This window comes from Halichoeres trimaculatus, unplaced genomic scaffold, assembly GCF_033239565.1.
Source record: "Halichoeres trimaculatus isolate MK-OKI-2021-1 unplaced genomic scaffold, fHalTri1.1 fHalTri1_scaffold_4, whole genome shotgun sequence".
Lineage (NCBI taxonomy): Eukaryota > Metazoa > Chordata > Actinopteri > Labriformes > Labridae > Halichoeres > Halichoeres trimaculatus.
In genome coordinates, this window is record NW_027437182.1 from 17,037,467 (window position 1) to 17,061,995 (window position 24,529).

A 24,529-nucleotide genomic window follows, 5' to 3' on the forward strand; every position below is an offset into this window, starting at 1 on the left:
ATGAGCCCCATAGAGCTTAATTAGGCCTTAAGGTTGATTTACATACAAGTGTACATGGAATTTGATGAGGCTGTGTTTTCTGGCTGGTGCCGTGCTTTTTCATTTAGTCTGGCAGAAACACTCATCGCCTTCTCTCTTTTCAACTTCTTCTGGATAAGAAGGAAGAAAAAAAATGCTTTTTTGTAGCTGCGAACTGGCTTTGCTCCTGTCCCTTTTTGTCTAAAAACAGTAAAATCCTCGAGTAAAAATCTAAAGGATCACATTTCTTTCCTTTGTGATGATTGTATTTGCTGTTCAGGCTTGTGTGGCCACAGGTGCTAGTCAGAGAATAAGAAAAAAGTCGATACAAAAAAATCTCAGACTGGGTAAATTTCTGCTAAAGAAGCCCACCTTAACACCAAAAGAGGGAAGAAAATCGCAGCCTTTTTACCGCTGCCTCTATTCAGAGAGAAATGACAAGATCTTTTTCAGAGTCATGTACCTATATCAAAGATGCTCCTGATAGCCCCCCTGCTGTTGCTATGGAAGTAGAGGAGATGTAAATGAACTGGAGTGAATTGGCTGGTGGAGAATACAAATGAGGCTGGAATGCTCGTTCCCCTGCTGCTCTTTGCCTCTTTTTTTTTTTTAGTCCAATATCTTTCTCTCTCTCCCTGCTCCTGTCTTTTTTTCTGTGCGAGTTAGTTTCAAAGACCTTACACTGACCAGTCTCACACATATTTTACACTACATAAAGTGTTATGGGATCTTTTCCCTCCTTTTTATATATTTTTATTTCTCAAAGAAGCCCCTGATGTTAAGTTCTGAAATATTTTTACATCAAGACTAGTATGGCTCTGTGCAATTTCTCTTTTCTGCAGTCTTACACTGTGCATAGAGCTGATGGATGTATGAAATAAGAACAGAAAAATCGATGTCTTTCCCCCAATAGAATAACTTTGCGTTGTCACTGATCTCTTCTGATAGAAATACGAGCTAAGAAGTGTCGTTGGTGCGTTTCTGTGCCACATAAGTCATCGTTTCAACATCAGTTGTCAGAGAGCTTAATAATCTACAGATGTTACAGGCTGAATTACAGAGTGGGATAAACCTCTACATAAGTGACTGTCTTTTGCAGTTAGCCAAGCCCAAAATATGACATCAGCTTTCATCGCACAACGAGGACAAAATAGATACACAGCCATGAGTGAAAGCTTAAGAAATCAGAAGAATGTTAATTTCTGTCAGAGCAGTGGATCTCTTTTTCACAATGGCCACACAAAGTCAGCGGTCTACCTCGTACCCCGCTGTTTGCAGGATATTTGCAATATTTTCTTTCTTTCTCCTCCCCTGTGTGGACCTGACTTCTTAAGAATACACGCTGTTGTAAAGGATATCTCTGGATTATAGAATCAGCACTGTGGGAAGAGTCTTGACTTAAAGGTTTCTTTTCCCTCGCAGACTTCTTTTGCTTGTATCACAGTCAGGAGGGAGAATGGCAGAACCTTGTGGTCTCAAGCTGTGTTTCCTGTGGCTCCAAGCTAATGCTATAAGCCATACTTTTCTTTCACCCCAAATCCCCCCAGCAAGTGACCTTGTCGGCTCAGGAGTGCAGAATAATGGAAAGGCCGCGCGGCCATGCTAGCTCATTTACAAGCAGCTGTTTAGCTCTCATCAGAAGAGCGAGAAAAATCAAAGGGATGTGTTAACGTCGGAGGACAAACATCAGGAGCGTCCCCGTCACACTTCTCATTGGCTCTCGACAGAAAAAATTATCTGGTTTCACATCAAAATAATCTGGAGACCTCTTTTGTGCATTGGCCACAATGATGGCAGAGTGAGTGGCTGAATGGGTCTTTTGATCAGCCTCTGCTATGCCCCCAGAGTACCTCTGGATGCATGTGCAACTCAAGTTACAAGGATCAAGGATCATCACATGAAAACCTTTACTTGAAGGAAGTTGGTCCTGATGAAAGCAGAAAAAGACCTCTGTCAGTGATGCTGCATAATAAGCATGAGGCTACGATGACATCATTTAATTTAATTGAAAGAGACTCAAGTTTGTTGTCCTCATTAAAATTACAGAGGCCACATTTAAGCTATGTGTAGCTGTCATGTTCTTGATGTATGTAGTATGTACAGTATGGCCCTCAGGTCACTGTAATGTGTAGTTTCATGGGACTACACGGTAGAAGGTCCCCGCATGGCGGATAAAGATCCTAATGACTTCTCGTTTGTGTGAAATAGGACGACATTTTGTTCATTACCACTGCTTCACTGACACTCGTATCCTACCAGATGGTCACTTTCCAATTGATTTGGCTCATCTGTAGAAAAAAAACATGAATTAAAACTTTACAGCACCAAAGAGACGGTGCATAATGGCCCTTCCTTTTCATATGGGAGTTTCCCCGAGCTTTTCAGCTGCAGATTGTGTTTGGACCAAATGTAATGGCAAAGGTTACACATGGAAGTGAACGCCAGCACGGGAAGGTTTAAATAAAACTTTCTCATTGGTGCAATAAAGTGTTATTACCCATGGAAATATAAGTCCTCTGTACCAATCAGTATCAATTACAACCATGTGATAACAGCGTGTACTGTAAGTGCACGCCAAAAGGTTGAGTGATGACGTGCTTAGGAAATAAAGGCAAACAGCTGTTTAATTTCACCGTTAGCTGTAAATATGTGGCAACTCTCATTCTTTTCCTGTCCGTGCAAACGGTAAAAGCGTATTGTAAAAAGGCACTGGTCTTAGCCAAGTTCCATACATGCTGTACGTCTGATGAAGAGGATTTGAAATGCTTTCGAGCGGGGATGGCAGTGGGGTGGGTGACCAGAATGCCTGATTAGGAGGAGCGTTAGCAAGGCCATGATAGAGATCTGACCAGCACTGTCTCTGCTGCAACATGTTGCCATGGTCACAGGATGGAGATTTCCACATCATATTTTATTCCTTATTCCTTGATCCTTTGCTGCCTTGGGTTTAATTATAATACAAGATGTAAACCACTTCCTTTTTAGGTGTTTGATTGATTGGCATCTGTGTCTCCAACCCTTGCATAGGTGTGCATGCACTATCAGAGTGTTAGCATCAAAGCAAGGAAAATAACATCTCATATTCTGAGGAGGTGTCTGAAGTGTGTGCTACCTGTGAAGAGGAGGGTGCTGAGTTTCCTTTTGAGTGTGAGCTGTGTGTCTATTCGTGTGACAACCGAAAAAGACAACTTTAAAAACACTAAGTTGCACTTCTGTGATTCTGCTTTTTGCGCCTTTGCACCGGTAGTGTGTACTGTATGTGGCGTTTTGTTGGCTCAGCAAACTTTTCCCCATTCGTTGAAAGCTCATAACTAAAAAAAGAAATAAAGGACTATGAAACACAGTATTGAAGGAATATTCTTAGGTGTGAAACTTACAGTGCAAGTGTTGAGAAAACAGCCAGCATTTAACACCCAACCAACATTGATAACGTTTAGCATTGATTACTGTCACCATATGGAATGATAACAATTTTCATTCCATGCATTCTCTAAGATTTTATGCTAATGTCCTCATGAGCTAAGTTACAATTACTTTTATGGCTCATTTGAATAAAGAAATGATTAGTTTAGTGAGACAGTAAGCATTAGATTGTGCTTATGTCAAATTCATTGTCATCATAATATTCTGGTGTAATTACGAAGCACCACTGTGCCAGAGCACAATGGATGGTGTTTGTTGTCTTATTATCTGCAAGAAATAAGGAAAGGGGGATTTATTTGAAGTAGTGCATACGCCTTTGATTTTTTCAACAGGAAAGAGCAGGGAGCAGTTTTGATGTGTCAGTATAAGCGAGTAAATACGTTTTTCTCCTTAGTTTGTTTTGATTAATGGTATGTCTGCATATGAATGTTTAGCTGAAAATTGCATCTCACCACTGCAGTTTGAAATTTGTATGTCAGGAGAGGAGTTTTTCCAGAGAGACCTCATTCCAAACAGAATAAAGAGAGGCAGTGAACCTAACCTAAAAAAAAAAAATGTAACAGATGTAAACAGCCACAGAGAGTGCAGCGGAATATTACTAACTTGTTTGCAGGGAGAACGTTTATCTATTGGATTTAAGTTTGATTGCTGGACTATTGGGCGTCCCCTGTATTGATTTGTCCGTGTCACTCATCTCCCCATGCACCAAAAATACCATCCCACACCAGGGCGAGTAAGTAGTTCAGCCTCAGGCCTAATCAATGGAGAGAGGCTTTTGGAGGTTGTTTACTGCCATGCGCTCAGTCCATGATGCACAAGCCCAGCTGGCGTTTAAAGGACAGCAATTTTGTTAGATTTTCCCAAGATTTGAACACGAAAATGTTCTGTTATTACAGGGCCTGTCATCATCAGCATGGTTGAAAGGTTACTCGTGTATTTCGGAGTCTGAGTCTTAAGAGTATTCTTGAGCACACATTTATCTCCTCATTGCTCTACTTACTGTTTTCCTACTTAAGGGTAGAGACTGCATCAGTCCTAAATCATAAAACCAGAAGCAGAGATCTTAAAGGCTCTGCAGAGTGATTTAAGTGTTCCTCAGACACAGAACATCAGCGGGTTTGGCTGTGGGACTTGGGGATCTAACTCAGAAGTCTTGCGCATGGTCAAAAGACAGCTTCACTTGAAGCCACAAAGTAGGTGATTGTAGGGTGAATGTATCCCATCCAGCCATGTATAACCATGCACGATTGATCCACTTTGAATCTGTGACCTCTAGAGAAACAAGCTTGGACTCAGTGCAATAGAAGGAAAGTTATTGTTTTAGATGTTTAATATACAAACACATCCTGAAAAAGTTGGAATGTTGTAGACCTGGGCAATATATCGATTAATTTGAATTTTTCCTTGTGGACGATTTAAAAAACAAAAAAATTGTTTTTTTTCTCCCCGCTATTGCGCACCTTTTATACCGGGGGAAAGAACTGACTCCACGTGTGTGCACAGTGTGTAACAGTTCACTAACAAAACAACAGAAACCTAAATGTCATAAAAATGTTCTTGTGCGTCTTTGAGACCCAACACCTTGATGGACACGTGTTCCTTATAGTCCGTATCAACAGCCCAAAGAGATTGACATAAACTAGACCTCTCGTCAGTAAACGTTCAAATCCCTTTCCTCCAATCCTCTGTTTTCTATCTGTCACTTTTCAGGAGTTTGTTTAGATCTTTGACTCAAACATTTCCAAAGCCGGGACTCTTTTAGGTTCACCTGCAGATTATTGATGATGTGTTTGACGCGCATAAAACATGCTGCTCTTCTAAGTTAATACTCTAATCATTTTGAGATTTAGACAGTAAAGAAATGTACATTAGTTTTTCTCAGAACACCCTCACTCTACCAAAGAAAATCCCCTCTTATGGTGACATGGACGGATCATGATTTGTGAAAGTAGACTGCGGGGAGGGAGACGGGACGATGATGGGCGATCGAACAGAGCGCTGCTCGGACAGACATGACTGAGAAGTTGTTAAACTTTTACCTGGGTAAAGCTGAGTTCTGTCTTTCCCTGCAACTCACTCTGTTCCACCAACTAAATCCTCCATTCAGCAAAAATCCATCCGCTGACGAGCAGAGCAACATAACGAACCAGCATCAAGGTGCGCTCTGTTAAGCAGGGGGCGGACCAGACTTTTTAGACTGGGGTGCCCCGACCAGGGCACTGACTGCAGGGAGGCATGAATTTTATGAGTCCACACTTGAATAAATAGCATTTATTTTTACTTATATTTTTTTGTATTAAACTTAAAGGATAAACAGGCTATAGCCTTAAAAAATAAAACTAGACAGAAACAAAGTGTTTTTTTTAATCATTGTGAATGTAAATAAGTCTGCCTCCTTTAAAACTACAAAGTGAAGTTACTGAAACAGTTATCTCTTTCATTTATACTTATTGTTTTCTTTAAAAGGAAAAAAAAAATCGTCAAAAAAACGAAAATCAAATTTTTTGTGAAAAAAATCAGAGATTTTATTTTTAGGCCATATCGCCCAGCCCTAGAATGTTGGGTAAAATGCTTGAAAAAAAGGAAAAGAAAGAAAGAACACCGAAGCTGTGTTAGATTAAAAAGGGCGAAGAAAACACATCAAATATTTAAAAAAAACAATATATTGTATTGAAAAAGAAATGAGATACCACTCACACATTTTTAAAAAATGGGGCAGGGAGTTTTCAGCACTGTGTTGCATCACCTTTTCTTTTGACAACAAGAAGTTAACATTTGTAAAGTGACGAGATCAGTTCATAGGTTTTCAAAGTGACATGTCCCATTATTGCCTGATTTTGGAATTTTAGCCGTTCAACAGTTCTGAGTCTTCAGTCACACCTGGGCTCTTCTACTGTGGAGCTATTATGTTGTAATTCATACAGACTGTGGTTTCCCATTGTCCAGGTGAAATATTTAAGCTCTTCCTTAAAAAGGGGATTGTCTGGATGGCTGCATATGTTGCTCCAAAATCTGTATATATTATACAGCATTAATGGTGTTTCCCAGATGTGTAAGCTACTTGTGCCATGGGTACTTAAGTGTCCCCATACCATCATGGATGCTTGCTTTGAAAAATGCTAAGCCTGACAGTCCCTCCTCTCCAGTGCGGCTCTTGATCAGTTAGATATACTCTGCTGTTTTCTGCATCTAGGAGTCTTCTGTTTTTACTTTGATGAAGTGTCTTTAAATATAAAAGCTGACATTTTCCTTGATGAGAGAAAAGCTTAAATGCGTCTCCATTATTCATCTATCGTCTTCAAGGCTTTGGTTTGAGTCTGAAAGTTGTAATGTGGCATTGACTGATGTTTAACATACTGGTTCGTAGTAACTACACATTGTATTGCCGACTTTTGATTGAGCTATGCTGGAGTGCACTGACACAAGCTTTAGATTGGTTGTCAAGCTCTGCTCCTTACACGCCGTGATTAGAATTTTTCCCCCTCTCTTTGGCTTTTACTCTCAGGCCAATACCTCTGATAAATTGTTTATCACCCTAAGCGTTTCTTTTTGACTCCGGAGGTGGGGGTCATCATATTAGAAAGCTTTTTTGTATTGGTCACATGAGAAAGTTTGATGTCCAGTCGAGGGAGTAAAACAAGACCCCTCCCTGATTATATGCTTCCAAACAAATAAAGGTTACATCGGCCAGCTGCCCTTCTTTATACAGATAGATCCTTTGTTTACCCTCAGCTCTTCACTGAGCACCTTGAAGTCGTGCTTTCACCTGATTGGTGCACAAACGGAGGATCAGGCAATACAAGCTGACATTTATCTTCCTTTGTAAAATACCACGGTAGTATTTCCCCGGCAAGAGGCACAGTACAGAATGCTAATCTGCTGCCAGTGTGGCATAGCATTTAATCAGAGAAGGATAATTGTATTGGTACTTAATTGATGAAACTTCCAATAGAGTAAAATGAAACTAGCGTTTTCAGGTCAATCTAGCAGAGCTTAAGTTTTAGTTTTTGAATAAACTGTTACCTCTCAAAGAAACATTTCACGGCATGGCTCATGAAAACAAAAATAGTGCTTTGTAATTATAAATCACTGCACATACAGATCGATCCAACATGTCCAGGTGCCAAACAAATTAGTGCAGGAGAGGTAATAATGATGTCATTTTTTTCCTCTCACTCCTGTGACTGTGAACCAAACCTCATTAGGGAGATAGAGGCTTTTGAAACATGAACAACATAGCCATCAACCAAGTTGCAGGTAACAGCACAGTTATTCCAAGAGGTGACAAACTCAAAACTGCTCTAAAAGAAGCAGTGGTTATTATTCAGCGCTGCCTTTGGTTGGGTTCACAGAAGGGCAGCTGGCAATCTCTTTAAGCTCAGTGCAACTCTCCTCCGGTACTTGACGTGTCACTGCTGTTAAAAGCTGCTCGACCAAAAATATCCTGTATTTGGATTGCTATAGTTTACGTATGTAGTTCGCTTTTAGTTTAAGTGTAGCTGTTGGCATCGCTCACATTTGCAGAGCACAAAGCCACAATATTGATTTCTTTTCTGTTTTTCCTACCCCCTCACCCTCTCTGACAGACACAGACACACACAAACTTTTTTTTTTCCTCCTGCCTTACAATAGCCCACTCTTCGATTGTCAGAACTGCAAAGTGGATTAAATTTCACTCATGCTGCACAGATACTTGTTGTACTTTTTCATTTTGGATTGAAAAATGAGCTTTGAAAGTAAACCACAAGTCCCTGGTGATGGGTTCTGCGATGACAGCATGTTCCCATATTGAAATGAAAAAACACAGCAGTATGAAAAAAAGACAAAATAGTGGTTACAGACCATAACAGGTAAAACCAAATAAGTCTTAAAGAATTATAAATCCTGATACCACGTCTGCTGTCAGATTTGGTTATTGGGGCTGTATCTGTTGTAATGTTCACAGGGTCACAATCCAGACACTTTAGTCGACAAACTACATTTTAATGACAATTATTGATTTTTTTTCCATGACCAGTTAGGCGTGTGTTTGACATACTGGCACCATTAGTCCACTGGTGCACTTCGGATCTGAAATGTTTTTTCAATATGCCGATGTGTGTCAGGTTGGTGCTTGAATTCACAGTTAACTGACTCATCTAACATTATTCTACTTTAGGAAAAAAAACAGGGGGCGAACATGCACAAAAAAGCTGCTCTGTGTACATTAAGCACCTCCAGCTCTGATATCATGTGTCTCCCGCCTTTCATGCTGTCTTCCTCTGTGTCTGCCTGACTACACATCTCCCTTCGATTTGCACTGAAAGAGCTCTTTCTCCCTCTCTTCTCCCTCAGGGTTCAGTCGAGCTGCCCTGCCATTTGGCTTAGTACGGAGAGAGCTGTCTTGTGAGGGCTACCCTATCGATCTGCGGTGTCCAGGAAGTGATGTCATAATGATCGAAAGTGCCAACTACGGCCGGACAGATGACAAGATCTGCGACGCTGACCCTTTCCAGATGGAGAACATCAACTGCTATCTTCCAGATGCCTACAAAATCATGTCACAAAGGTAAGGAGAAAAAGGACATCTCTGTGCAGCACTGGAAAAATTGATTCCAAAATGAGGGATCTGCCAAAGTTACAGAGCTTTTAGAAAATAATTGACAGGGCTCACAGCAACCACTTCTTTGTTGCCTGGAGCAACCAGATATGGACTGCTGTCGGTGTCAACCATTCCATTTGTCTAGTTGCCCCTGTTGGCATCCATTTTTCCTGTGTTAAGAAAAAATCATCTTGGAGTAAAACCATGTGCCATGGAGAATAACTGAGCTGCCATTGGATTGATTTACTCAATCGAAAATAGCAAAACTCAGTACAAGTGTGGAGTTAAACCAAAGAAAAAAGAAAGGAAATGTAACAGTAGCCTGTCAGCGTCAATAACCTTGAAGACGTTTATGTTACTACCGATGCTTAGACTGCTGAACCGCATTGGAAGAGAATTACAAACTTCAATCAGAGCTTGGGAGGTGAAGCGAGGGCTGATAAACAAGAAGACGAGTGATTTTTGTGAAATGTCAAAGAGGGCTGAAATAACACACAAAGAAAAACAAGTTCACATTTCAAAGTATAAACATAACAAATAAACTTTTTAAACAATAATCTCTAAAATTTCTAAAAGGTAACTTTCTCTTTTTGGAGCTTTTTTTGTTTAACATAGAAAAATTGTGGCTCTGATCAGGTTTGTAGGAGCTAATTATTCTGTCTATTGCAATTTACTTTTTTTAAACACATTAGGCTTTACATTGTGCACAGCAGATTAAGCTTGCTAACACAAGTCTAACCCTGTTATCTTAGTTTTGGCTTTTTAGTGAAGCTGAGCTGACTTGCTTTTAGAAAACAAAACAAAACAAAACAAAAAAAACTTTAATGTTTACCTCTGCGTGTGGGTGGCAGGGTGAGTCTGACAAACAAATATGCAGAGGGAGAAAAGTACTCTATATTACACCAATAAAAGAAATAAAACATGAAATAAGTTGGGTAATAAGTTAACACTTAGTGAACATGATAAGCATTATGGTGATGCGATTAAGGGATGAAATTATAGGAATGGGTATTGCAATCCAACAATGTTATTCCGTAGCGGCGTCTTAGTGCGGTGTGTTTTTATGTACATGAAATGAAAATTGAATTATTCAATCACAATTCTAATGATGTCAGTCTATTTTTGAGGGGTTAAGCCCTCCAACAGCAGCTTTGTCATAAGCAGAGGCTATAGGGACTCACACAGCACTCTGTGCACTGCAAGTGTCGACACTGGAAGTAAACGTGCCACTGGAACTTTATTCTAATAATGGCTTGTTTGCGTGTTAACCAGTGCTGAGCTGAGGTGCTGCTGGTAGCAGGTACTGGCATAATCCAGCATCTGTGATGATGCTTCTGTGATGCAGCTGCAGGGTTTACATTTTACAGCCATGTTATGTCAAGACACCAGTAAAATATATTTTAAGATAGTATACTCAATTTGAATTCCTATTATATATTGTTTAATGGAATTTTAAAATTTCAATTCCTTAAAATTAACTTTTTTTTTTCTATTCTGTGCCTTTTTTGTCCCTTTCATCCCACCAAAGTTAGCCACTGCTCCTGCAGCAATGAAAAATAACATTGATGTGCTTTTGATTGGCATGTTATCTTCCAAATAAAAAGTAAAACACTTCCCAGATGGTGTAGCTATCAAGTCAAAGAAATTAGCACCTTGTGTCAAACTGTATTAAAATATCACCCAAGTTCTTTGAGTTTGAGCTACTGCTTATGAGCCAAGTGTACAGGTACAGCCTGAAGCTGTCTATAAGTCATGGTTTGAGACCACACTGATGTAGCAGGGCAGCATTAATTTGATTTATAAATCTAAAAGTCAAGGTCAATAAGTTAATTTGATTACCAAATCATGTCAGTGGTTAAAATAATGATAATAATATTACTTTAAAAAGTAAAATAAATGTATTTTAAGGTTTCATTAGAACACATCATGTTGTTAGCACTTCTTAAATCCTAAACGTTAAGACACTGTTGGATTTAGCCCCCTTCCTAAACTCTGTTGTTTAAATTTAGGGCTGCCCCCGAGAAAGACGTACTGGCTGATTGATCACTGACCCCGCAGAGATGTCCAACAATTTAAAGCCTCTGTCTCTGCAGATATCACTCATGTAGAAGAGGAATGATTTAGTATGGTAAACAAACCCAATAAGGTGCATGGGCCTGTGCACACACGCACCGCTTGGTGGGGTTCCACTGGTAACACCACAAGCATGAGACCTTATCCAGGAGACCAGTTGTCACACAGGGATGCCACATGAGCCAAAGTGCACAGGATGGAATGACATATGAGTGCCACAGAGAGAGATATTGGATGGTATGAGAGCGTCAGCAACTCTGGCAAGCTACCTTGGGGAAATAAAAAAAAATAATGAAATAAAACAATGGAGCTCTTGTATTCAGGGGGTTTATTGTCAAGCCCCATTTGATGAAGTCAGATAGCTGACTCACATTGTCTGTGTTGAAAGGCTGCAGGATGCATACTCCCTGCTTGTGGCCTTGTGTATTACGCCGCCCTCAGCCAGGCTTGAACAAAAACAGCCCACTGAAGCACAAACACTGACCCAGCAGGAGCCACCTGACAACAAACCCCGCAACCAGTCTCAACCAAACTCTGTTTCATTTGTCATATGCATATCCTGAGAGTGCCAGAGGCTGCGGTTCAGATGATATTCTGAAAGTGTTTTTTAGAATTTCAATGTCACTGCTGAGCATTTGTGCTCAGAGCACAGAGAGAAATATATGCCTTCTAAGAAGATGTCCTAAGAAATTGAACAAAAGGTCGCTCTCAGGTGGGTGGGTTCAGAAATCTCACAAAAGAAACCTTTTAGGAGTTTATATCTGATACCTGAAGAAGAAAAAAAAATCAACTGGGACAGGCATATATTAACATAAAGTGCCATACATTGATCTTTTACAGTGTGCAAGTTCTTGTGAAATATACCACCTTGGAAAGTGTGAAGGCAGATTTATAATATTATTTATGTGAAAGTGAGCCGTAGATTTGAAGATACACAGTTCAATCCTTATCCAAGTCATAAAGGCAGTCTTAGTGAAATCAGTGCAGAAACTTAAAACAGTCAAAAAATAGATTCAAGGACAGCTTGACAAACGCCCAAGAGTGCATATGGGACTAATTAGTGATTTGTTTCCTTTTGTCCGTTTATTTACAGGGGGAGACTAAAATAAGAAGCAAACATAATGAAATAAAGCCTCTGCTGCCAAAAATAATTATCTTCCATTGAGAAATGTGGGGATTTTGTTTTTCCTGTTTGGAATGCAGTGTTTGTTTCATAGCCATGAGGTCCGAGCTCTTCACTTCTCCGCAAGTTGAGACTCCGGTCTGCACTCTGGCTCCTGCTGAAGCGTTCCATATGTGGGGCTGAGCCCACAGCACACATTGTGCGGATGAAAAAAAAAATGTTTTCTCTACTGTACATTCTCCATCAGTAAAGGGCCAGTGAGCCAAAAATATTTGTTGCCATGATTACCATGGCCTGCTAATTTAAGCGTGTGGTGGGGAAATGACATTAGAGGAAATGTGCGTTCACGTTTAAACATGTGAAATTGATGTGGTCCTGAAGTGTGGAGAATTGGATTGAGGCTTCGCTTAGTTTGATAGATCCTGTTGGCACTCTGAGTTGTTTTTATATGAGGCTGGCATATTAAATTCATGAGCACAATGATTTTATGAAAATAGCCTCAGGACTATGTGGCTCAATTAGAACATTCAGCTGCAAGCAATTAGTTGACTCAAGTGGGTGATAATCTGTACAGGAATTTTTCACGTGGACACCTCCCCGGCAGATGTGAAACTGCACGGCAGTACAGTTTGAAATAATTAATTCATTGATAATAATATTCAGTGCAGTGATTTTTCATGTCCTTCTTTCCAGGATTCGAGTATTTAATAATTACATTTCCTCATCTGTGCTGATGAAAATGATAACGACTGCAACCACACGCATAAAATCTACTAGATGTAGTTGTACACCGGCCATCTGGTGCTGGGGAATTATTGATTTAGATGTGACCACCAGTCCTTATCACTGCAGTTTGAGGAGCAGTAAAGATGACAACGACACATCTCAACTAATCATTGTCATAAAAAGCCATATTAAGAAATTCGGTATGAATAAGTGGCTTACATCTATTGATTTATCTTTGACTAATGAGCTTCATTGTAAGTATTCGATAACAAGGTCATTGATCGCTGTAACATGACATGGTTGGGTCCTGCTGTGCTCATGGATCATGGGTTTTTCATGGAGTGTGTCATTGACTGGAATGATCAAAGCAGATAGCTCTCCAACAGAAGACATGAGATTCATTAATGAGATTACAGGAGTTAGACTTTGTTAATTATTATTAATCATTACTGTGAAAACCATCATTAGCATTCACAGTTGGGTATTTGACACTGTTTGTTTTTTTACAGCTTACATTAAATTAATAAAGCACATCTGACTTATAATGTTGACTCTGTGGTATCGACATCTTATCAGCTGTTATTTTGAAGTTCTTGTCCATAAATGTGAGGCACATCTGGAGATTTAATGATGCTGCTTACACTATTTATATCAGTGACAGGACTGCTTGCAAGGCTCTCCGAGGGGCTCCATTGTTGCCGCCTGACAGCACTCTTCCTTGTTCTTTCTCTCTCCACATTCAGGGCCAGTGTTTATTTAAAGAACAGCAGATTAAGATTTCATAAAGATCCAGATTCAGCTCGGGCATTTCAGAGGGGTGTGCACAAGTTCATGGGCCATGAAACTGCTCTCTACTCAAGACTTCACCAGTGATGATGATGATATGGTAAATTAAAAAGTGGAGAAAGAGCCATCAGTGATACTCATTAGCAAAATAACAAAATCAACAGCCAACACATTATGATTATAGATTTACACTGCTTAAAACAAAGATTTACAGTAACTACACAGTTAGGCGAGGTGACAGTACATTACATATAATCTACTGTCCTGTGTGGATAGTTAAATCTGATATAAGGCCAAAGGAGGGGGTGACTTAATGTAGATTTAGATCGTTGATGGATGTGTGGAATCCTCTCAATAGTGCCTTCCTTGCAATTTCTATAAAAGTTACAGGTTATGCATCAATATCACAGTGTACAATTACATTATATTATTTTTCCATCAGTTTTACTCCATCGTCTTTGCTTTATTAGGTACATTAATATATATATATATATATATATATATATATATATATATATATATATATATATATATATATATATATATATATATATATATATATATATATATATATATATATATATATATATATATATATATATATATAAACTTTTAATTGTAAAATGCATGATTTCCCTGATTAATCATAATTAATCGCATTGTGAAAGTGCCTTAACATCTGTCATGCAAACACTAAATCAGTACTTGTTATACAGTAATAGTTAAATCACATATTTAGTGCAAATCAAATTTACAAAATGTAAACACAAAATTAAAGCTTATTGCCACTGTCAGGGCATTGAAGTGATACTCCGGGATGGAACAAGTTGGGTCCTATCACAAGGTTTAGGGCAGAAATTACCCCTACAGCAGTGTTTTTGTGCAGCAGAAGCCCAGAGTGCTCGCACCAAACACCCCCTCCCTGCTCCTCTGTTGGTTTCCTCTGCACTCAGACGGGGCCATTTTTTACTTGACCAAAAACACAAATAAACGGACTCCCACCAAAAAAGTCTGATATCGGTCTGCATTCACGCTTTATTTAGAGAATTTTCAGTGCGTTACTTTCACACAAAAACACAGCTACATAAGGCTCTAGTTCTCATCGTATCTCTTCGCCCTGGCAGACTCCCTGCGTTTGTTTATATCTGGCACGCCGTGCGCGAGGACTGATACACTAAGCGGCGAGCGCCTTTAAGTTCCGTGGCGTTGCTCCTCTTCTCCATGCTTGTTTTGGTTACTCATCGTGTTTTTCCGCAAATTTCACTTCCGGTTTCACCGCGGTCAGCAACAGACATTTACAAAATAAAAGCATGTGAGCAACATGCACTAATGTGCGATAAAATATTCAACGGCGTTAATAGATTAACGGGTTAACGCGAAAATAACGCGTTAACTTGCCCAGCACTAATATATATACAATTAAAAAAAGTCAAATAACAACAACAACCAAAAAACCCCGCATCAAGTTAAACCCTTTTGAACCTCAAAAGTGTTGAATATTAATTTATCATTTCAGATCAGTCAGGCTTCATTTTCTTTTGTACATCATTGACAACTAGATTCTTCTTATGATAAAAAAGACCATAAGTAGCACTCATGAAAGCACAAAGTTTAAAACTTCTTCTTTTTGAATGTAAAAATAAAAACACAGTCTAAAAGTGTGATCTGAATTAATCGCACACATAAAATGCAAATTGTGTGTTTGAGTAAGTATTCACTCCTCCGATGTCACTTTTCCGTTGATGCTTCTTTGGCAGCAATTATAGCAATTACACCGGAATCATCTCTGTCAGCTTTGCTTGTCTGTAGTCTGTAATTCTTTCCTCATCTCCCCTAACAAATCTGCTAAAGCTCTGTCAGGTTACACAGGGCCAGGAGCAGACAGTATTTCTTCAGCACAGGCACAAACATCTTGATCTGGACTCCTGATATTTACAGCTTTTTTCCTTCTTTTTGAAATTATTCTCGTCCAGCTTTGTCCTTAGCTTTGATGTGCTGGCATTGCAGTCTGTAGTTTTATAAAGGTCACATTTAGACCTGCAGTATGTCACAATAGTACTTCCATTGACTTGTGCGCCATGGAGGTATACCTTTCCTGGTTTAAAAATCAATAAGTGAGACGGAGGGATGTGAGTCAGACAGCTCTCCTCCTGATCTCCCCCTGCTGAGCACCATTGGCAGCTCCAGTAAATAAAGCATACACAAAAGCATGTGAGAGTAATTAGACATTTTTTCCCCTTTATTTGGTAAAGCCTTGAGTTGAAAACAGGATGCTGATGGTTAATTTCTAACAACCCTTTTCCTGAGACATTATCGGGCCACCTCCTTTGAAAATATTCTAAATATACCAATATTGGGGTTGATTATACATCTGGCATGTGTGGGTGTGTGTGTGTGTTTGCTTTGTGTCCTGCTCGCAACAGATTGTTTCTTTCGCTGCCATTTTGTGGCCCTGGAAATGATTTAATTTTTCAGTGGTCTGTCTGTTATCAACAGGCTTGCCTCTTGAGAGAGATGTCTGCCTTGATAATTGTGCCATGAACCTCATCAGCATTTCAGATGAAATGGAGCTAGACGGGTCACTTCGAGTTTAAGAGACACTAATTTGATTGAAATTCAAACTGGGAGCACCAGGAAGTAGATTGTGCCTTTTTCAGTAATGTGCTCCCCTCACTCATGTCACCGTTTCTCCTCCAGTTACACAGCCATTGTTTTGGCTGCTGGTGTTATTTTTTTTTTCATATTGCGAATTTCAAGTGGCTGCTCCCGCTTCCTGAACACTTTGGAGTTGTAAGGGCTTTAAAACTAAGCAGTGGGAGCTTAAGAATCAAGAATTCAGCAATTAAAGAGCATTTTGCCTTTTGACTGGTCCTGTCTTGTGATCAGCACATGAGCAACTTCAAGTGTGCGTGACAGATTTCTACTTCCACCAGAATACTTGTTTCATAAATAATTCACATTTTGTCATCGGGTCATTTAACTTTGAAGGTATCATACTCAAGGTAATTCATTACTTAAGACATTATCTCAGTGTCCCGTTATCCCTGTGACATGCTTTGTGACGACAGTAGAAAAGGTTAAATTGCATGGGGATACATGGTATCAGGAGTGCTATCAGTTACACCTTGTTGGCATCTTATCGCGTCCCTCGCCGCTGTCAATGGGGAATGCTCATTTTTAAAGGAGATTTGCATCAAATCCAAGCAGCATTTTCCACGACGCTCTAATTGTACTGATGTGTGCCTCTCCCAAAAGGTCAGAGATGTGATGGGATTACATTTGGAATACTGCAGCATGATTAATGGCCTGGTTGAGGGAAATGGAGGCAATCAGGGCAGAAGTTTCTCAATCCTTCTCATATTTTTAGTGTTACTTTGGTGCACTTAAGGAACATCCTGACCTTTGTTTAATTTGAGTAGTTTTGAATAAAGGAAAGGTGGCTACAGATTTGGGATTTTATCCGATGGGTACTTTAGTACTCAACACATGGGAATGTAGTTCTTAATTTTTAAAACTCAAAAGCTTCAAATCATCATTTTCTATAAAAAATAAAATCACTGCTTATTTTCTCTGATATTATCTATTCAACTGACAGATTTCTAAACTAACATTTTTCTGATACCAAGGTAATTTGGCCACCATAGTATTTTACTGAGCTCATTTTCCAGCTGATTATTTTCTCTTGCAAAATGGGATAAAATAAATTAGTGCTCTTTTTTTCTCTTTAGGAAAATCCTTTCAAACAGTCAAGGTATTTATAGAATTAGAATTGTTCACTCTGGAGAAAAGTGGAGAAAATCTTCCTTTGACTTAATATTCATTATGTACATGATTAATTACTGCATAGCCTCAGACTATCAAAAGATAGTCAGAGATATCATATTTTACATGTATTTAATTAGTGTGCACTCTGAGACCTGTGCCCTAGCAGGCCCGAATGCTGAACTTTTTTTTTTTTTTATATGGGAGGAATTTCAATTACATGCTCGCTCTCAAATTGACGGCGAGGACTGTGCATTGAAGGAGTCATTAGGGCTTTTTTCGAATTGGTCTCAGGAGATGCAGAAGGTTTCACAGATGAGAAAGAATCAGAGTCGCACAGTCCCGTACATCAGGGCACCACGGAGCTGCTCCACGGCTGTGAAATTAGGGCAATATATCAGAGAGAGCTATCAACACTTATGTCAACATTGTTTCAAAAGAAATATGAGATTTTTTTTCCTTTCCGGTGCTTACTGTTGTTTAATACATCTGCCTGAGAGACGATGGCAGGTCTGTGTCTCATTAGTGTCATGAATTTTATTTTTGATATCATTCTGTTTCATATGCCTAATATAAACCAGACATTCATTTCCCCGGTCTCATTGGGATCTGTTAGATAAAGCACTGTAATTTATATTGCTTCTGCATGATATGCTTATGCATGAGCAGAGGGGGCAGAATCATCAAAGTGACCATATAATATATGGAAAGTACTGCAGAGTCATGAAATATTACCCACCAAAACAGGGAGCGTATTATGGGCCCAGCATGAGGTATGTGTTTTAATTCCACAGCCGTAATTCATTTCCATAAAAACAAATACAATATGCTGATATTCTCATGTGTTATCGCACGTGAAGGTCAATAATGAAGTGAAATTCCCCCTGAGACTCCCACTAAACACACACGCACACACAGAGATGAAGACACAAATATGTGTCATTAGGGCTCTGTGATATAACACACTGATTTAACATTGCCAAAAGCAAAACAAAAGAAAAAAAAGCAAAACTTTTTCTTTTCTTGTGGTAAAATTATAAAAGTGATTTCCATTTGAAAAAAAAAGTGAACCTTTTTAATAGCATGCACACTGGCAAGGGAAAAAAGAAACAAGGAAGGGAGAGATGAACCGCCTTTGTGCTGAAAAAAAAAAGAAAGAAAAAGTAATGGCTAATTCTTTCCCCCTGCCGTTTTCCTGATTTATTTTCCTTTTGAACACAGGGGCTGCTCATTTAAGTTGCTGAATAATTTTTGAGTTGTAAACTGAAACACTGCCTGCGTTGATGGTATGCTGCTTAAATGTAGTAGTTTTCAATCTGAGACCCAAGCAGCATCTATTCCAAGCCCTGTGTGTTTGTTTAATGCTATACACCTCAACAGTGAGCAACCCTGCCCTGTTCTGCTGTGCTACCTAATATTATATTAATAACATTTGGACTCAGAGCAGTGATTACCTCAGCAGCCCAAAACAAAAGCAAAACCCAAAGTGCAATACAATGCAACCAGTAATACATTTTCCAATGATCCGCTGCAAATGGGCGCACTGGTCTGGGATAAGAAGAAACAAATATTATCTCTGGTCTCTGCTAAATCAGCAGAACAGAGTTATTGATCTGGCTCCTCACATTGCCAATAGAAATTTTAGTCCCCTTGGTAGCAGAGATGTCTTGCTCAGGGTATTGATGTCATTATCATGATTTCAGTACAGCGAAAGGTTGGTCACCTGCAATTCCCCGGGCTTCAGAGCTCGCCACTTGCTCGATTAGAATGTCTGCTCTCCAGATGTTAAAGGTAGGGGCCAAAATTGACTCAAAATCACTACTAAAAAGAAAAACAATAGGTATACCAAGAGTGAAAGCTGAAATATGGTTTATATATATATATATATATATATATATATATATATATATATATATATATATATATATATATATATATATATATATATATACATTTTATCCGACACAGAATCTGCCACAGGACTCATTTTGCTAATTTCATTTTTTTGATAGGTAAAATGCTTTAATTAGTATTTCAGTATTTTACGCTCTTCAACAGTCGAGATTTATAGAGGCTGCCACTAAAAATCATTAATGAGACCTTTGATGGCATTTTGGGTGCAAATTCAAGAGCTTCATCTAGCTACTCAGCATGGAAACCCATTCAGGGAAGGAGCCGGCTCGAATCAATAAGTCAGGACATTCGAGTGAACACAGACTTTATATTTATCTCCAGCAAATGTCCCCCACCAGGCACAGATGTGGGTGGCAAATTCCACCGTCACATGGGCTTTCGGTGCAACTGTAGTGCTAAGGGAACAAGACTTCATCTGTCCTGTCCCCATCAATGCTTGTTGAAGTGGTTTGTGTGGTTTTTGTGCTTTTCCCAATTTTATTTTACACACAATTTAGAAAAAACACACACACACACACAGTACCCACTCAGATAAGACATGAGACACTACTAGAGAAAAAATGTGCGTAGCCTTCCTGGATTCTTCCATTGTTCACAGCTTAACACCTTAACACACACTGACATCCTGGAAGCTCCAGAAAGGGACACCAATCGCAAAGTGTTCAGAAAACTCAAGCTTTTCATGTAAAAAATGTTTTAAAAATTTTAATACTTGTATTAAAAACACGTTCAGGCACAAGCATTAAGGTGATTTTGTTTTGTCTCCCCCCCAGATGCAACAACCGGACCCAGTGTATAGTGATCACGGGTTCAGATGTCTTCCCTGACCCCTGCCCAGGGACCTACAAGTACTTGGAGGTCCAGTATGAGTGTGTGCCCTACAGTAAGTATGAACCTTGTGTCATGAGTTGATCCCCCCCCCTTCTCCCACACGGTCCCATTCTCAGTTTCTCTTTCTTTGCCCTCTATCTCTTTCTCTCTTACTTTGGTGTCACACCACATTCAGTCCCATTTCTTCCTCTTCCTGCCTTGTCCAGACAGTCTGCTCTCTCCTTGTGCAACACCTTCCAGCACCTTTTTCTGCAGTCTCTTCTTCCATCTGTGTCACACCATGAACTTTTCATGAAATATGACCTGTAAAACCCTTCAGTCCTCTTCTGCACTGCTTTTATTATTGATGCGCTCGCCGTGTTTCCAGCAGATCAACGAGCCTGGTTACAATGTAGCAGAGTAGAGGGAAGGGGGGGCAGAGGAAGTCACGCTGACTCTCCGTGTTGGCAAGCGAGCGTTTCATTACTCAAGTCATGTGCAGAGAAGTCTATCAGGCGCAAAGCACAGCTCACCTTGATGGCTTAATATACATCCATAGAACAGGTGTTGAAATTTGTAAACAGATGTTTCATTATGTAACGCAGCAGAATAGCTTCAATCGTAAGTCAACAAGGTAATATTTCATCTAAAGAGATAGTGTTAACATTTTGTCGGCACCTTGGATGCTAAAATATTCATCGCCATTGAGCTCCCAAACAATCCTTAGATTGCCCTCTGTCCTTTAAGCTGCCATCTTCATTTGCAATTTGTGAGGGAAATTCCCTCACGTAACCTTTACAAACTGATTAATGACAACGATGGAGATGACTTGCTGGAATCACTAATCAGGTGGAACTGGAATAATGAGAGAGAGGGAATGAAGGGAAGAGTCAAATACGTATTTTTTATGCTGATGTCTTTAGGTGTCCTTTACTTTTGAATCAATGGAAAAGAAAATTAAGCCCAAAATATTCATGACATCATTTTTTTAACACACTTCTGAATGTTTTAAAATTCTTCTACATAGCTCATTATCAGTATACCTGTTCCAGCTGTCCCCCTCAGTGTCGAATCAGAATGCATTAGTGAACATCATTAGATGGTGAAACTCATTACAACTCAAAGGTTAACCTCTCTGAGGCTTTTGAGGACCTGTAATTAAACATGCAATGAGAAATAATGAGTATTTGAGTCCCCCTTATTGAGCAGAGCCAAATCCTGCAGCTTTTACCTCAAACAGCCAGTTGCTTGTTTCTTTGCTTTTCAGTTTTTTTTTTTTTTTTTTATTTGCCTTGTTGTTAAGTGAAGTATCGATCCCATATCTTGCTGTGTTACCTCAAACCTTAATAGTAGGATTAGCCTCAAGGTGCACTCATGTCCACCCACTGTAATGATTGTCTTTTGCCTCTGTCTTGCACCACGGAAACAGCAAAGCCTGCAGTGGTGTAGTGAAAAAATAAACTTCTACCCAAGGACTTTTAGTCCTGGAAAAGCCTGTCTTACAAAAATTGAAACCGGTCACATAAAGCTGCTTCAAACATGCATGTCTGTAGCCCCATCTTTTTGCTTCTTAAGGTCCATGCCCAACCAGAATAGGAGCAAGAACACAGAATGTTTCCTATCGCAACTGCCCCGGTAAGTGCTTAGTGTTGTCCCAGTCTGATCCAGCCCGCACAAGCCCAGTCCAGCCTTTCCTACTCAAGCCCTGTTGTAAACTGTGGTAGATTGTGATTTACCCACCAGTTCTGTGATATGTTTCTTTCCTTGCACAAGCCCTCTGTCTCCTCTTACCCAAAAATAAAATCCATATACCCCAGATCATTTTGTCGAGTCAGACCAGCGCCAGAGAAAGGCAATCATAGGGGAAGATTTACTGAACTTTTCAACACCAGAGAACAAATGTGCAACACTTCTGAGCCATGAAGGCTCAGACTTTACTCCAGTTCCCTAGTTTTCAGATGGAACAGGATCATACGCCAAATTGTGAGATTTGTGATTAAAATCGCTACAGTGGTTCAGCAGCTTAGGATCCCCAGGATTTACGGGGATACAAGACTTGAGAAGTTGTTTTGCAAGAAAACGTATTAAATCTCCATTAAGCTGATCAACGACGGGACTGCAGACAGTGTCCCCATTTTGACTGGCGACTGCTATCCCTTTAAAATCCATCTGTGCCGTGAAGTAGAACAGGAAATTCAATAACACTGTATGATAAACAGATGTTTTCTGTCTTTTTTTACCAACAGAGTGTGATGTGCTATTATATTCAGTCAAGCTATTGTCCAAGCCTTCACATAAATATGCAAGCAATTAAGAATTTTTACTTCTGTGCAAGTGGCTCTTGCAACAAGTTGCCTGCATTTTCCACCATTTTCATCCTTTTTTGGCTTCATAATTTGGTTCCTGCCATGAACTGTCCTCATTAGCTGCATTATCTTCATGTTCCAGCCAAGGATGTAAATTCTGCCTCCACCTGGCGCTGAAATGTCTTCTGAATTGCTCCGAGTAATTGCATGGATCAGGCAGAATAAAAGCTAGGCCTCCTTTTTTATTAACACTTTTCTGTGCAAGCTATTTTGGTAATGTTGAGTTCCCATTCTGCCCCAGCAGAATGTAGATGTGCTAGTGGGCATTAACAGTCCACACTGCTAATAGTTTCATACTTCATCACATAGTAATGTCAGTAAACCCACTACATGCGACACTAAGGGCAGATTATGAGGAATTGATGTTAAGCTGTGACTGCACGATTTTTGTGTCCCCTTTGACATTTTTGCTTTGTGCTCAATTTGTCCCTTTGATCAGTTGTACTTTATAGGATGCTTTATGTAGATTCAAGACTGCAGTCACTAAATAGCTTGCAGCTGACAGCTGACATGCATTGATGTAGAGATTTAAAAGTTATGATGAGTGATGTTTAACCTTAATTATAATCTATTAGAAGAATCTCAAAAAAGGAGATCCTAGAAAGTCTGTGATGTCTAAGAGAGAAAGTTTAGGCTCTGTGGGTTTAGTGTGGGTTGGAATGTTTCTCATGTTTGTGCTAATGTTGAAATATCAAAAGTGACTGACTCTCTTCCCTTCCCCTGTGCAATCTGCAGGAAATCTCCTTGGCTATCTGACTCACTCTCCTCATCCAATGACCGATTTCTGATCACACTGATTTCTATTTCTATTTTTACATTTCTACTAACGTCATCAGGTCTTCAGTCATGTGCTCTCCTTTTCTTTCCAGGCTTCCTTCACCCCATTTTCTGTCCGTCCTCTCTGTCCTCGCCTCCTTTGTTTATTGCTGCTGAGACAGCCTCTGAGAACTCAACTGTTGATAATTTGTTTGCTTCCTATCCATGTTTGATCACTTAGTTTGCTGCAACGGACTTGTATTTCTTCTGCAGATTGGCACCATTTATGGACCCCTCTGAATCTCTATGTTCAACACTGCCTGTTATTGTACCACTAAAGCTTAGGTCAGACTCAGCGTTATAACAGATTCAAATTCAAAGATGGACCTGCTCTAATTGGAGCCAAGGGGGTTACGGGATTCAAGCGGAACCTAATTTATTATCATGCACATTATCCCACGGTGCAATCTAGCTCAGGGTGTGTACAGCCAGTGTTTCAGTGCTGAGCTTCAAAGGCATTCTGTGGCTGATCTGGTTCATTTGACCCCGTTCGAGACAGAAACCAGAAGACGTAGCCCAAAAACAACTTCAGGTGTGAACAGTAAAGTACCCTCCTCCAGGTTTAAATCTCTCACTCTTTTATATTTTAAATGACTCTACAGTTTAGAAACAAAAGCAGAATTAAGCCGGTGGTTTCACAGTGATGAAACAAGATTAATGTAATGTATTTGTGGGATAAAGACAAAGGTTTAAACACCGCCATAAAAGGTGTGAGACATTTGTAAATTTCTCCTAAACCTTCTCTATGATCATAAGAAGCGTCACCGAGTCTCCTCTCTGATTTCTTCACATTTATCTACTGAGTGACTGAACTTCAGTGCCGGCGTTTTGCTGAACTTTTCAACTTGGGGAACACGAGATCCGAACAGTCTTCTAGTCTGACCTCAGCTTTAGGCTACCACAATGATAGTATCTGAATGAGAATTTAACTTTCACCTGCCTTTTGTGTGTATATATATATTATTACTATTCTTTTTTCGAGAAAACATCAGTGTTGTTGTTGAAAATTAGGTTGAATTATTTGAGTCTTAATGTTCTCCTTCTTGTGTGTAAAAAATGAATTAGTGATATCTTAGGTAAATTGAATGGGTAATGCTTTTCTGCACCGTTTCATTCAGAGTGCCTTCTTTG

At 39.6% G+C, this 24,529-nt stretch overlaps 1 protein-coding gene across 27 annotated transcripts in view; it reads left to right on the plus strand.

Annotated features, from left to right (window-relative positions):
* Window positions 1-24,529, plus strand: part of adgrl2a (adhesion G protein-coupled receptor L2a) — a 94,509-nt gene that overhangs the window by 31,694 nt on the left and 38,286 nt on the right. For all 27 annotated transcript variants that reach the window (XM_074667391.1, XM_074667375.1, XM_074667378.1 and 24 more), the window contains exons 3-4: window positions 8,776-8,989; window positions 20,180-20,289. In XM_074667391.1, the coding sequence (XP_074523492.1) occupies window positions 8,776-8,989; window positions 20,180-20,289 (324 nt within the window). The remainder of the gene's footprint in view (window positions 1-8,775; window positions 8,990-20,179; window positions 20,290-24,529) is intronic.